Source organism: Aquarana catesbeiana, linkage group LG04 (genome assembly GCF_042186555.1).
Source record: "Aquarana catesbeiana isolate 2022-GZ linkage group LG04, ASM4218655v1, whole genome shotgun sequence".
NCBI lineage: Eukaryota > Metazoa > Chordata > Amphibia > Anura > Ranidae > Aquarana > Aquarana catesbeiana.
The window spans coordinates 616,311,450-616,324,591 of record NC_133327.1 but is presented as its reverse complement, the minus strand read 5'-3'; the positions used below and the strand labels follow the sequence as shown (position 1 = coordinate 616,324,591).

The window sequence follows — 13,142 nt, the reverse complement described above, 5'->3', positions numbered from 1 at the left end:
GGAAACTAATATTAACAGACATTTCAGGTAATTATATTAGTAGTATTATGAAAACAGATTTTAATGGCATCTCAGAGAGGACCCCCTAACCGGATCCTCTCCGATTTTGCCCACATCTTGGCTGCTAGGCCCCTACTGGAGTCCTGTAATGTTGCGGCAGTCCTTCCCTTCTCTCTCCTCTCTTTTTTCTAATTTTCCTGTTCTGTTTATTTTTTTTTCTTTTCTTCGATTCTCAATTTATGGGATACTTTGTACTCAAGTTTGATAGGATCTACTTATTGAGTGGGACTTAGTTTCCTTTTAATCCTTAACTACCAGCACACTCCCAATTTCCGGAGTTGGGCCCACCTAATCTGCATTGCAAATACTAGAGACCCATGTTGGTGAACTTCTCTAGATGTTTGTGTTATTTATTTACTAGTGGTGCACCAAAATAAAAATGTTGGTGCCAAAACAGAAACTGAAAATTCAGGATGCTCTTGGCCGAAACCAGAACCAAAATTGACGGTTTTTAAAAATCCTGCTTGCTGCATTTTTGGTGCATATTTGATCAGTTAAAAAAAACGCACCAAAAACGGACCTCCCAATGGAAATGCATTGAAAACATTTTTGAGCCACATAACCTATGAGAGTGATGACGAACCTTGGCACCCCAGATGTTTTGGAACTACATTTCCCATGATGCTCATGTACTCTGCAGTGTAGTTGAGCATCATGGGAAATGTAGTTCCAAAACATCTGGGGTGCCAAGATTTGCCATCACTGACCTATGAAAAACAAACCATAAGCAAGATTGTGGCAAAATCATGGGCGTTTTCGGCAGCCATTATCGGCATTTTTTTTTCTTTCAGCACAACACTGAAAGCTCTATTTTCGGCCAATAATTTTCGACGCCGGCTGAATTTTTAGTGTATCACTATTATTTACTCTTGCTAATGTTTTATGCATTACCATTCTGTATGCTTGGTCTGCAAAATGTCTGGTTTGTATACAGTGTCTGTATCCTCTTTTCTAAAATATTTAATAAAAACATTTAATTATAAAAGAAAACTGATTTTAGTTCCATATGCTCATGCAAGGCTAATCTTTATGATGCTCCTAGTGAGTGAAATGAAATCGTAAAAAAAAAAAAAAAAAAAAAAAACTTTTTTCTAATTTTTCAGAGGACATGTGGAAGAATCCGCAGTATGTGATCACAGTTCCAGAAAATCAGAAGATAGAATACAATGTCACCGTGGCTCTTATGCAGAGTCTGACCAATGAGAGGAAGTACAATCCCCACTGGTTACCTATTGGATTTGCCTTTTGCAAGGTTTGGTAAACTATTACAGTATACTAGTCTATCTATCTATCTATCTATCTATCTATCTATCTATCTATCTATCTATCTATCTATCTATCTATCTATCTATCTATCAGAATATGTATCTATCTACATCTTATTAGCAAAACAAAATCTAATACCAGTCTCTGTCTCTTTTTGCAGGTTACCCCCAAGGTAAGAAACTGTTTTATTTAATACCTAGCTACTAAAATAGTATGAATATATATATATATATATATATATATATATATACACACACATACAGCGCGTCAACAGGGTTGATTTGTGACATCAACACGCAAGTGAGTGGAGTGCCATGTATCCTGTCGAGAGGACAGTAGACTAATGCCCTGTACACACGGTCGGACATTGATCGGACATTCCGACAACAAAATCATAGGATTTTTTCCGACGGATGTTGGCTAAAACTTGTTTTGCATACACACGGTCACACAAAGTTGTCGGAAAATCCGATCGTTCTGAACGCAGTGACGTAAAACACGTACGTCGGAACTATAAACGGGGCAGTAGCCAATAGCTTTCATCTCTTAATTTATTCCGAGCATGCGTGGCACTTTGTGCGTCGGATTTGTGTACACACGATCGGAAATTCCGACAACGGATTTTGTTGTCGGAAAATTTTATAGCAAGCTCTCAAACTTTGTGTGTCGGAAAATCCGATGGAAAATGTGTGATGGAGCCCACACATGGTCAGAATTTCCCGACAACAAGGTCCTATCACACATTTTCCGTCGGAAAATCCGACCGTGTGTACGGGGCATTAGAGTATCACAGCGGGAGCAATGCATAGCATCATTTGTGGGTGTGATTCCATGTGTGTATTCCATGAGTGAGTTTTTAAAAGTATTTATGAAACTTTACCATACGAAGAGTACTAGATGTTTCTTCTTTTTATGTTGAGGATTACATAAACTATACATTTCCTTGGAGATGGCGATAGAGTTGGTCTAAGTTGGAAAGGCATTTTCAGTCTCTGTAATAATGGTCACCAATACAAATAGGGGACACCAGGACAAGTGGAGACACAAGACAAAAATAAAACTTGTCAGGGCTTCTAACCCTTCAACCCTTCAAAATGTGAGCAATACACATGCAGGCAAATCTGGCTTTCATAATGCAAATGCCAACTTGCTTTGCAAAGTAAGTGCCATCCATGGAAATGCTAATATTTTTACTATTATTTGTAGAATAAAAAATATTTTATTAATATGATTAAAAAAGATATAAAAGGTCTGTTAATGAAGTTTTAGCAGCATTGAGTAAAACCATTATACTTTGTTTAATACAAGCCAGTATGGCTCTTCTTGACTTGCAGGGAACAAAGAATGGGTCAGTGCACAAATTCTCTCGTCAACAAGCCACAGAAACAATAAACACCAATTTGGAGCGTGCACGAGAAGTCACCAAGTCATTTGTGGCTCCCCCTGGAACATATGTCATATTACCCTTCACACAGAACAAGGGGCAAGAGTCAGAGTTTCTCTTGAGGATCTTCATGAAGACATCAAAGATTGCTGAGTAAGTACAATGTGCCATTGGCCTGTTTCAAGAAGCAAGTTTCTGATCCACACAGCAAAGTTGACAAGATAGGTGCAGTAAGAATTCTTCTTTACTGATTTGTGGTTGTTTCTCTTGCTGACACAGAGCGGAGACAGCATCTTGGCAAAGAGACAGCAATTGCATCTTAATCTAGTTATTGGTGTCTTTAAAAATATTTAGCCACGTGAGTCCAGGGCACCGGTTTAAAAGAGCACAGGGACAGCTTCTGCATTGTGTTTACACTGGAAGGGATGTGATGTCAAGAATGATGTTACAGCATTTTCTAGTAGTACAGAAGCTCACTGCTATAGTCATCTATTGCTGGCTGATTTCAGTCAGCAATAGATGACTATTATGCCATGTACACACGGCAGTACTTCCCGTTAGAAATGTCCGATGGGAGCTTTCGGTTGGACATTTCGACCGTGTGTATGCCCCATCGGACTTTTTCTGTCGGCACTTCCGATGGACTCAGATATAGAACATGTTCTAAATCTTTCCATCGTAAATGCCGACGGAGTTTAGCCCGTTGGCAAGTCCGGCCATGTGTACACGGCATAAGAAGTAACCTGTTTACTTGTCATGAGAGGAAAAACTATAAGCTTTACAGACCCTGCTTCCTCATGGCTACAAATACATATTCATAATCAATAAACCACATGCCATGCTAAAGTCACGGCCTACCGGGCTCCTGATGACGTCAGTTCTGATGAAATGTATGTAGGGCGGTAACCAGCGGTTGTGACATCACCACATTCTACGTTTTGTCCCACCGGATTGTGGGTTTTAGAGTCCTTTCTATAAGCCGGCTTTTTGTACAGCTTTTAATCTGTCATTTTTTATTAAACATTTTGAGTATTTTACACTATGTGGGCCTGGCGCTCTCTCTTTCTTATCCTTGCCGGAGACTCTGACTGACGGAGGACCTGAGCGGGGGAATTCGATAACAAGTGGAAGATATTTCCACACAAGCGTTTTTAGACCTCCCTTGACAGAGAGTCTCACATCTCATGGTAAGAAGACATCTTTACTGGTGTATGCACCTGAGGTGTTTTAAGTGGAGCAGGTACAAACAAAATCACTTATGCTGCTTACACATGATCGGAAATTCCGCCAGCAAAAGTCCGATGTGAGCTTTTGGTCAGCAATTCCGACCATGTGTATGCTTCATCGGACTTTTGCTGGCGGAATTTCTGCCAGCAAAGCCGAACGTCTGTAGAAATTCCGCCGCGCAAAATTCCTACGCATGCTCGTAAACAATTCGACGCATGCTCGGAAGCTTTGAACTTCATTTTCTCGGCTCGTTGTAGCGTTGTACGTCACCGCGTTCTTGACGATTGAAAGTTCAGAGAATTTTTGTGTGACCGCGTGTATGCAAGGCAAACTTGAGTGGAATTCCTTGGATGGTTTTTCCGACGGAAATTCCGATCGTGTGTACGTGGCATTAGATTCAGCATATGATTGTGGACTGATCACATTGTCTATATGAACTTTTTTCTCATGTTTCATTTTGTTTTTTTGTTCTATATCAATTTATATTCACAGGATTCATGTGGTTTATTGATTATATTTATGTACAGTATGTTATCCTATACATATACTTGCTTCAGCTTATTTAGGGTGTTTTTTTTATCATTTGCGTGGTCTCACTTGGATTGAGATACATACATACTTACATACTACAATACATACTGCTGGATCTTGGGACATTGTTTCATAGTCTGTATTTCATCTGCTTATTTTCCAGGTGAGTATTTCCAAACTAAGCCCTCTTTATGGATTAATGCCACCCAGAATCCACTCTAAGGATGTGGTGACTGGCCACCATACCACCATCCTACCAGATCCTGACTCTAAATATACACAAGATCCTTAGAATTCATGCCTTAACACAAATAAAGTTGATGTTGTGATCCTAGGACATGGCCTGAGACACAGCATTGACAGGACAGAGGGCCAAGATGTGGAACCTCCCCAGCAAATCCAGGACAGTTGGCACCAATGCATATGACATATAACGCTTTCATTTGAATTGCACATATAGTAAATAAATACATAATATAAATGTGGTACTGTGTAAAAGGCAATGTGAGATATTATAAAAAAATTTTGTAAAAGAACACAAAAAGTTAATAAGTGGATATGTACAGTATATGTACATTTCTAAAAAGTTATTTGTAGCCCTGATGAAGGAGGATCAGTAGAGCCCCCAAAACATGTTGGCTTTTGTTTTTACTCTCATGACAAATAAAACTGGACTGTCAATCGTACATCTGGTTCTTTCTTCATTCTAATGTACTACTGGACATCCAACATCTGGACAATCAATATATTTAAATATCTACCAAAATTCTGATCATATCTTCATTTAGATCACAAGGATGGCTGACCAAAATTATGATTTTTTTTGGCCAGAAAAGACAATTTAGATGTACAACATATGTTTCTGATGTGTTTTAAGTTAACGTTCAACTTAAAAATATCATGTCTTTACCGATCAAAGATCATTAAAAGATATCTAATGCCACATCCACACCTGCAAATGTACCCGACAGCATTTACATGAGAGAATCCCGGCAGGTGTTTCCAGGGATTAGTTGAGGGAGGCAGCCCCATTGAAAGCAATGGGAGTGTTCCAGCTCCCACAGATAATCAGGGCCACTCGCAGGTCATCGCTAAGCAGCAATCATCTTTGAGTGATCGCTCCTGGACTCAGACAGTCTACATCCAGGGCCGATCACTTGCTGATAATCTCTGCATAGGGATTACATGCGAATGGCCGCAATTCGCTGTAGGAGCCTCTCATTGCTTTCAATAGGTCTGCTTCCTACAGCTAATTGCTGGGAATTCCCCAAATTTATCACATGTAAACGCTGTCGGACCCATTCACAGGTGTGATTGTAGCATAACGCTTTAAATTATTTTTTGAGTAGGAAAAAATTAAAATGTTATTTTCAATCTGTGTCCTACTGGAAACATGTTTGTAGACACAACAGGAAATGAGAGAAAATCTTCCTAATGTGTGATAACTTTCCTCTGAGACAGTTGTCACCATAAGAAGCGTCCTCACTGGAAGATTTCCCCACTATTCCTGTACTTGTAACAACTCAGAACGTGGGGTATTCTCACACCAGTTATGGTGACCAGGTCATGCTTGTATTACCCAGTGGTCCATTCTCAGATCCTCTGGTTTATAGCACAGAAAGACTAACATATACAATCATTTATTCAAAACTGCATGTGACTGGATCAGGTTGATTCATTTCCATTAGTAAAGCATGGTTCCTATTAAGTAGAGATTGGAGATAACAAATAAACTTCTTGTATTTTGGGATGGGGCGTGGTAATGTGTAAATGGCTTCAGTTTAAAGAAGACATTGTTGTACTTGCAAAATTAGCAAAAGAAATGTTACCACTATTCTACAGTAAAGGCAAGGTTTCATACAATGCCAGCCTTGGGACATTGCCTTTATAGTGAGGGGGATCTGTCAGGGTTGGTTGGGGTTTACTCTAGCTTGACCAGACACTGTCCCCGGACCAAGTCTGTCCCCAGTTTTGTCCCCGGATTGGATTTGAAATGGGGCTGGGGCAATTTTAAAGACAGCATGTGCAGAATAAAAAGAAAAAATCTGAATTGCACAGCCCCCCCCCCCCCCTGCCGCTCCTACTAGCTTATGGGGGTTTATTTTTTTTCATTATGTGTGCCCCTTTCTGATGATCATGTGCTGGTCGGAGCGAAGGGACTATTTCTTCAGTTTCGGACGCATGCCCATTCAGCTCCACTCGCATGTTCTTCTGCCTTGGCTCAAGTCCCAGTCAGCCGCCTGCCTGCTTATCTCCTTGCCTTCCCTGGTGGAGTGATCTTCCTCTGCTCCCCGCCCAGTAGTAGCCGGGGCCCAAAGAGTAAAGCCCCATACACACTATCAGATTTTCTGCTGATTTTTGTCTTCAGATTTACCAAAAGCATGTAGTGCAAGGGCCTGCCTGATTGCATACAAATTGAAACTCCTAAGGTTTGACCTCATATTACATGGTTTTGGTAAATCTGAAGGAAAAAATCAGCAGAAAACCTGATGTATGGGGCTTTAGACTTGACAGGCTGTGAGGCGGACGGCGGCGGCGGAGACGGGCAAAGAGTCGTCGATTGCTGCCATTACTAGTAAAAAAAAGAAATATGTCCCCAGATTTCATTTTAAAAATCTGGTCACCTTAGTTTACTCTGACCATGAATTTGACTCTTTGGTTTGACACGTTAGGTCAGCCCACGATTAGATGAGACTGTTGCTTTTTGCAGAACAGACAGCTCACAAATACAGGGCCCCTACATTCACATGGTTTTTGACAGGTTTTCTAATATCTCCTCTCTATTCAGTTATATTATTACTAATGCCTCAAGCCAAAGTTACATGTGTGACATGTTTATACATTGATTAATATCACTTCTAACTTTAGATATCAAGGATTACAAACAGCATCACAGGAGGATAACCCAGAGCTATACACCAACAGTTCCTCAGCACAGTGAGTACTGATGCTATACTCTGATGGTTTTAGAAATGTAATCAGCTTATCTTTTGCCTTCCCTGGTTCCTGCTTTTTCCCCTTGTCAACAGACTAATTATTTTTTTTAATAAAACCTTTCTGTTTTCATTACATACCTTATTTTACATCCACTGGTGTTATCACTAGGACTCTGTGCCTTTCCATGCAATGCAAGAAGGATTTATCCCCTTAATGTCCAGGTCATTTTTTGCGTTACAGCGCTGCGTTACTTTAGCCGACAATTGCATGGACGTGCGACGCTGTACCCAAATAAAATTGATGACTTTTTTTCCCACAAATAGAGCTTTCTTTGGTGGTATGTGATCACCTCTGTGTTTTTTTTTATTTTTTGCGCTATAAACAAAAAAAGACAATTTAAAAAAAACAAAACAATATTTTTTACTTTTTGCTATGATACATATCCAATAAAAAAATGTAAAAAACTAATTTTTTCACCAGTTTAGGCCAATACTGTATGTACTGTATTCTTCTACATATTATTGGTAAAAAATCCCAATAAGCGTATATTGATTGGTTTGTGCAAAAATTATAGCGTTTACAAAAGAGGGGAAAGATTTAGGGACTTTTTGTTTTTCTTTATCGTTTTTACTAGTAATGGCGGACGATCTGCGATTCTTAGCGGAACTGCGACATTGCGGCGGACAAATCTGACCCTAAGTGACACTTTTTTGGGACCAGTGACACCAATACAGTGATCAATGCTATAAAAATACACCAATCCCTGTATAAATGGCACTGGCAGGGGAGGGCTTAACACTAGGGGTAATCAAAGGGTTAAGTGTTCCCTAGGGAGGTGCTTTCTAACTGTCAGCGGGATGGACTGACTGGGAGTAGAGAGAGATCACTGTTCCTGATCACTAGGAATAGCTGATTTCTCTCTCCTCCCCTGTCAGAACAGGAACCCACCTTGTTTACATAGGCAGATCCCCGTTCTGCCTCTGTGAGGAGCGATCGTGGATGCCAGGCACGTGCATCTGCTCCTGCGCCACGCGCACACAAGCCCCCTATATCTATTACACAAGATGACATACAGGTACATCATTTCGCGCAAAAGAGCAGCCCTGTTGCAGTATATATGCGGTGGGCGGTCTTTAAGTGGTTAAGAACTAACCCATCCTGTGTTTCTCAGGCTTCATTGTTCTTACCAGCGAGCCCAGGAAACCATCCGACAGTTCGCGTGGCTGGCCGCAGAGGTGAGGTGAGACCAAATCGTCTCTCCCCACCTCTATGATCTAGGAGGACCTGAGTCCTGACATCACTTCCGGTCTAGGGCAGAAATAAAAAGTATGAGATCAATAATTATAGACCACCCCAGACCTCTCCATAACGAGTACCTGTCATCCCTTATTTCTATCACAAGGCTTGTTTACATTCTTTGTGATAAGAATAAAAGTGATTAAAAAAAAATGAAAGGAACAATGAAAAAATAAAAGAAATTGAAAAGAAAATTTAAAGTGCACCCACCCCTCTGTGCTCGCATGCAGAAGCAAACTCATACGCAAGTCACACATGCATAAGTAAATGGTGTTCACACCACACATGTGAGGTATGGCCACGAACGTAATAGCAAGAGCAATAATTCTAGCATTAGATCTCCTCTGTAACTCCAAAACTGGTAATCTGTAAAATCTTTTTTTTAAGTGTTGTAATTTGTCGCCATTCCACAAGCGTGCACATTTTTAAAGCGTGGCATGTTAGGTATCTATTTACTTGCCATAATATCATCATTTATATTTTACCCAAAAAATTGGGTTATATATTGTGTTTTTTTTAATTCATTAAAGTGTATTTTTTTCAAAAAAACTGCGTTTGAAAAGCCGCTGTGCAAATACCATTTGACACTTCAGTCTCACTTTGGTATGTGTATTAGTGGTTATAATAAATTTATAAAGCTGCTATTTAGATTCCATAGCAGGTTCCTCTCTAAATGCAGTGTGGGAGGTGGTATGGGGATAGGCCAAAGTCCACAATCACATGATTTCTTATTTTAATAAAGGAGTGCTCTTCAATTCTAAAGGGTTGAGTTAGTAATAAGTAGGAACCCAAAAGTTCTTGGCTAGAACATATACAGTGGATATAAAAAGTCTACACACCCCTGTTAAAATTTCAGGTTTCTGTGATGAAAAAAATGGGACAGATAAATAATTTCAGAACTTTTTCCACCTTTAATGTAACCTATAAACTGTACAACTCAGTTGAAAAACAAATTGAAATCTTTTTTTTGGGGGGGGGGGGGTAAAAATAAAAAAATAAAATAATGCTGTTGCAGAAGTGTGCACACCCTAACTGGGGATGTAGCTGTGTTCAGAATTAAGCAATCACATTCAAACTCATGATAATAGGAGTCAGTACACACCTGGCATATTTTAAAGTGCCTCTGATTAACCCCAAATAAAGTTCAACTGTACTAGTAGGTCTTTCCTGACATTTTCTTAGTCGAATCCTACAGCAAAAGCCATGGTCCGCAGAAAGCTTCCAAAGTATCAGAGGGATCTCATTGTTAAAAGGTATCAGTCAGGGGAAAGGTACAAAAGAACTTCCAAGGCATTAGATATAATATGGAACGCAGTGAAGACAGTCATCATCAAGTGGAGAAAATATGGCACAACAGTGTCATTACCAAGAACTGGACATCCCTCCAAAATTGATGAAAAGACGAGAAGAAAACTGGTCAGGGAGGCTGCCAAGAGGCCTACAGCAACATCAAAGGAGCTGCAGGAATATCTGGCAAGTATTGGCTGTGTGGTACATGTGACAACAATCTCCCGTATTCTTCATATGTGTGGGCTGTGGGGTAGAGTGGCAAGATGGAAGCCTTTTCTTACAAAGAAAAGCATCCAAGCCTGGCTACATTTTGCAAAAACACATCTGAATTCTCCCAAAAGCATGTGGGAAAATGTGTTATGGTCTGATAAAACCAAGGCTGAACTTTTTGGGCATGATTACAAAAGATATGTTTGGTGCAAAAACAACACTGCACATCACCAAAAGAACACCATACCCACCGTGAAGCATGGTGGTGGCAACATCATGCTTTGGGGCTGTTTTTCTTCAGCTGGAACAGGGGTCTTCGCCAAGGTAGAGGGAATTATGAACAGTTCCAAATACCAGTCAATATTGGCAAAAAAACCTTCAGGCTTCTGCTAGAAAGCTGAACATGAAGGGGAACTTCATCTTTCAGCATGACAACGACCCAAAGCATACATCCAAATCAACAAAGGAATGGCTTCATCAGAAGAAGATTCAAGTTTTGGAAAGGCCCAGCCAGAGCCCAGACCTCAATCCAATTGAAAATCTGTGGGGTGATCTGAAGAGGGCTGTGCACAGGAGATGACTTCACAATCTGACAGATTTGGAATGTTTTTACAAAGAAGAGTGGGCAAATATTGCCAAGTCAAGATATGCCATGCTGATAGACTCATACCCAAAAAGACTGAGTGTTGTAATAAAATCAAAAGGTGCTTCAACAAAGTATTAGTATAAGGGTGTGCACACTTATGCAACCATATTATTTTATTTTATTTTTACTTCCCTCCACCTAAAAGATTTCAGTTTGTTTTTCAACTGAGTTGTACCATTTATAGGTCACATTAAAGGTGGAAAAAGTTCTGAAATTATTTATCTTTGTCTCATTTTTTACATCACAGAAACCTGACATTTTAACAGGGGTGTGTAGACTTTTTATATCCACTGTATGATTAAGTTCAGCAAGTTTACTGTAGAATGTTTGAAATTTAGGTGATACCCTTTATTAGCTGACTTAGGTCAATAACCTGTTTTCTACCATTGTATGTTTATAAACGGCGGATAGCTAGACTGTAATTTCCTCAGCGCTGTTTAAAAAAGTGAATGGGAAAAAAAGGCCAAAAAACACGCTAGAGTAGCTGTTGCAGCCACTAATCCGCCACCAATCAGCTCTGTACCTTGTGGTCACTGTGATAGACAATTATAGCAGTCTATATTGTTAAACAGCAGCTGCTGATCCAGTCATTCATTTTCACTGATAGTGAGATTGTCTTTTTAACTCTTTCACCCCCCCCCCTATCCTACACCTCTGCTCTCCGGCTATGTGTATTTGAATTGTATATTAACCTCCCTTAACCTGCACATCTGCACCACTACATCTCCATCCTGTCACTGCATGTGACCTATATATTGATCCTGTCACCTTCTCCTCTCTCTGTGTATGACCTGTACAATATTGTATCTAGTGCATCATTACCAAGCTTTATGGGTTAACCATACAAGCACCAGCATGTTTCTGCATTTCCCTCCCCAAAAAACATGCAAAATAAAAGCTGCATGTGTATATTTAAAAATGGATAAATATCACTTCTGGCTTTAGATATCAAGGATCACAAGCACCACAAACAGTGTCACGGGAGGACTACCAAGCACCATACCCCAACAATTCCTCAACTCCGTGAGTACATGGACTCTTGCTGTTTTGTAATCAAAGGTTTGGTTTATTTGTGAATAACCACCAGTGGCTTATACTTAATAACACCTTTAAAAAGTAAGGAAGGTAAGTAGGGACATAATTAGGTCCCAGAATGTTGTGCTGGTTTCATGTCTTAGTGGAACAAAGGTCCCAACATACCCCACTGGCATCTCCCATCGTCTCTGTAGACTTACATGTCCCAGAAATAACACTACAGATCCCAGTATGCCTCACTGGCATAGAGCATGTCTCTGTAGATCTACATGTCCCAGAATATTACACTACAGATCCCAGCATGTGTACCCTAGGCTCCCCACTGACCATGTACTATACTACTGATTCATAGCTTACCTTCTTTGCCTTATGTATAGTGGTGGTATCTAGGTCTCTGGTGCTAATGTGGTCAATTATGCTTATATGTAAGACACATACAGTATCTTTTGAGATTTTGAGATTCTGCAAATATAAAGTCTAGGGGACCAAGAAAAGCAGTTTTACTTACCTGATCCTCCACTTCCAGTCTCTTCTCCTAGGTCCACTGACATCATCAAGTATAAATCAGGTTCCATAGGCTGAGGCTGAGGAACAGTTCACTGTTAGAGCATAGGGGGGGGGGGGCACTGGCTGCTGGGGGGAGTGGGAATAAGGTAATTAAAAGGGCTTTTTCCAGTATCCTAGAACTAAATGACTGACTTTGCCATTGACATGAACTGGGGGGACCTCATCATGTAAAGGAGGCTATTGATGTGAACTTATTTTCATTAAGGTGTGTGCATTGCCCCAGGTTTAGGTTTCCCATTGAAAAGTTAAATTTACATTTTTTTACGTTTTACATTAAACTGGCATGCCTCATAATTTTGACTGTGAAAAAAAGAGAAACATTCAGTTACACAAGAACTGTATATACAAGGTAACATTTTGGCTTTGGATATACATTAGAAAGAACATTTCTTAAATTATTTATATTTTGATTTGATGTAAGTTACAAAATTCTGCAGTGTGGGGGCAGCTCACTGCATTGGAGGATTTTCCTTTCCATGGAGATAAGTTTGAATGGAGTCTAATCATTACATAGTGTTTTTTAACAGGGGTGCTGCGGCATCTTGGGGTGTCGTTTCAGTTCTCCCAAGGTACCACGAGCATTGGACCTAGTTTGCCCTGGATCAGTGTCATGACATTCAATGGAGGGGGTAGGCTAACCACCAGCACTATAACAACCAATGATGCCGTAGGGCAGTACGCGCAGTATCATTC

At 40.1% G+C, this 13,142-nt stretch overlaps 1 protein-coding gene across 1 annotated transcript in view; it reads left to right on the top strand.

The window, feature by feature from the left end:
• LOC141140786 (calpain-13-like) overlaps positions 1-13,142 on the top strand; it is a 196,101-nt gene that overhangs the window by 124,749 nt on the left and 58,210 nt on the right. Inside the window, exons 11-15 of the mRNA XM_073628284.1 lie at positions 1,164-1,312; positions 1,487-1,498; positions 2,661-2,863; positions 7,337-7,405; positions 11,793-11,870. Of these exons, the coding sequence (XP_073484385.1) occupies positions 1,164-1,312; positions 1,487-1,498; positions 2,661-2,863; positions 7,337-7,405; positions 11,793-11,870 (511 nt within the window). The remainder of the gene's footprint in view (positions 1-1,163; positions 1,313-1,486; positions 1,499-2,660; positions 2,864-7,336; positions 7,406-11,792; positions 11,871-13,142) is intronic.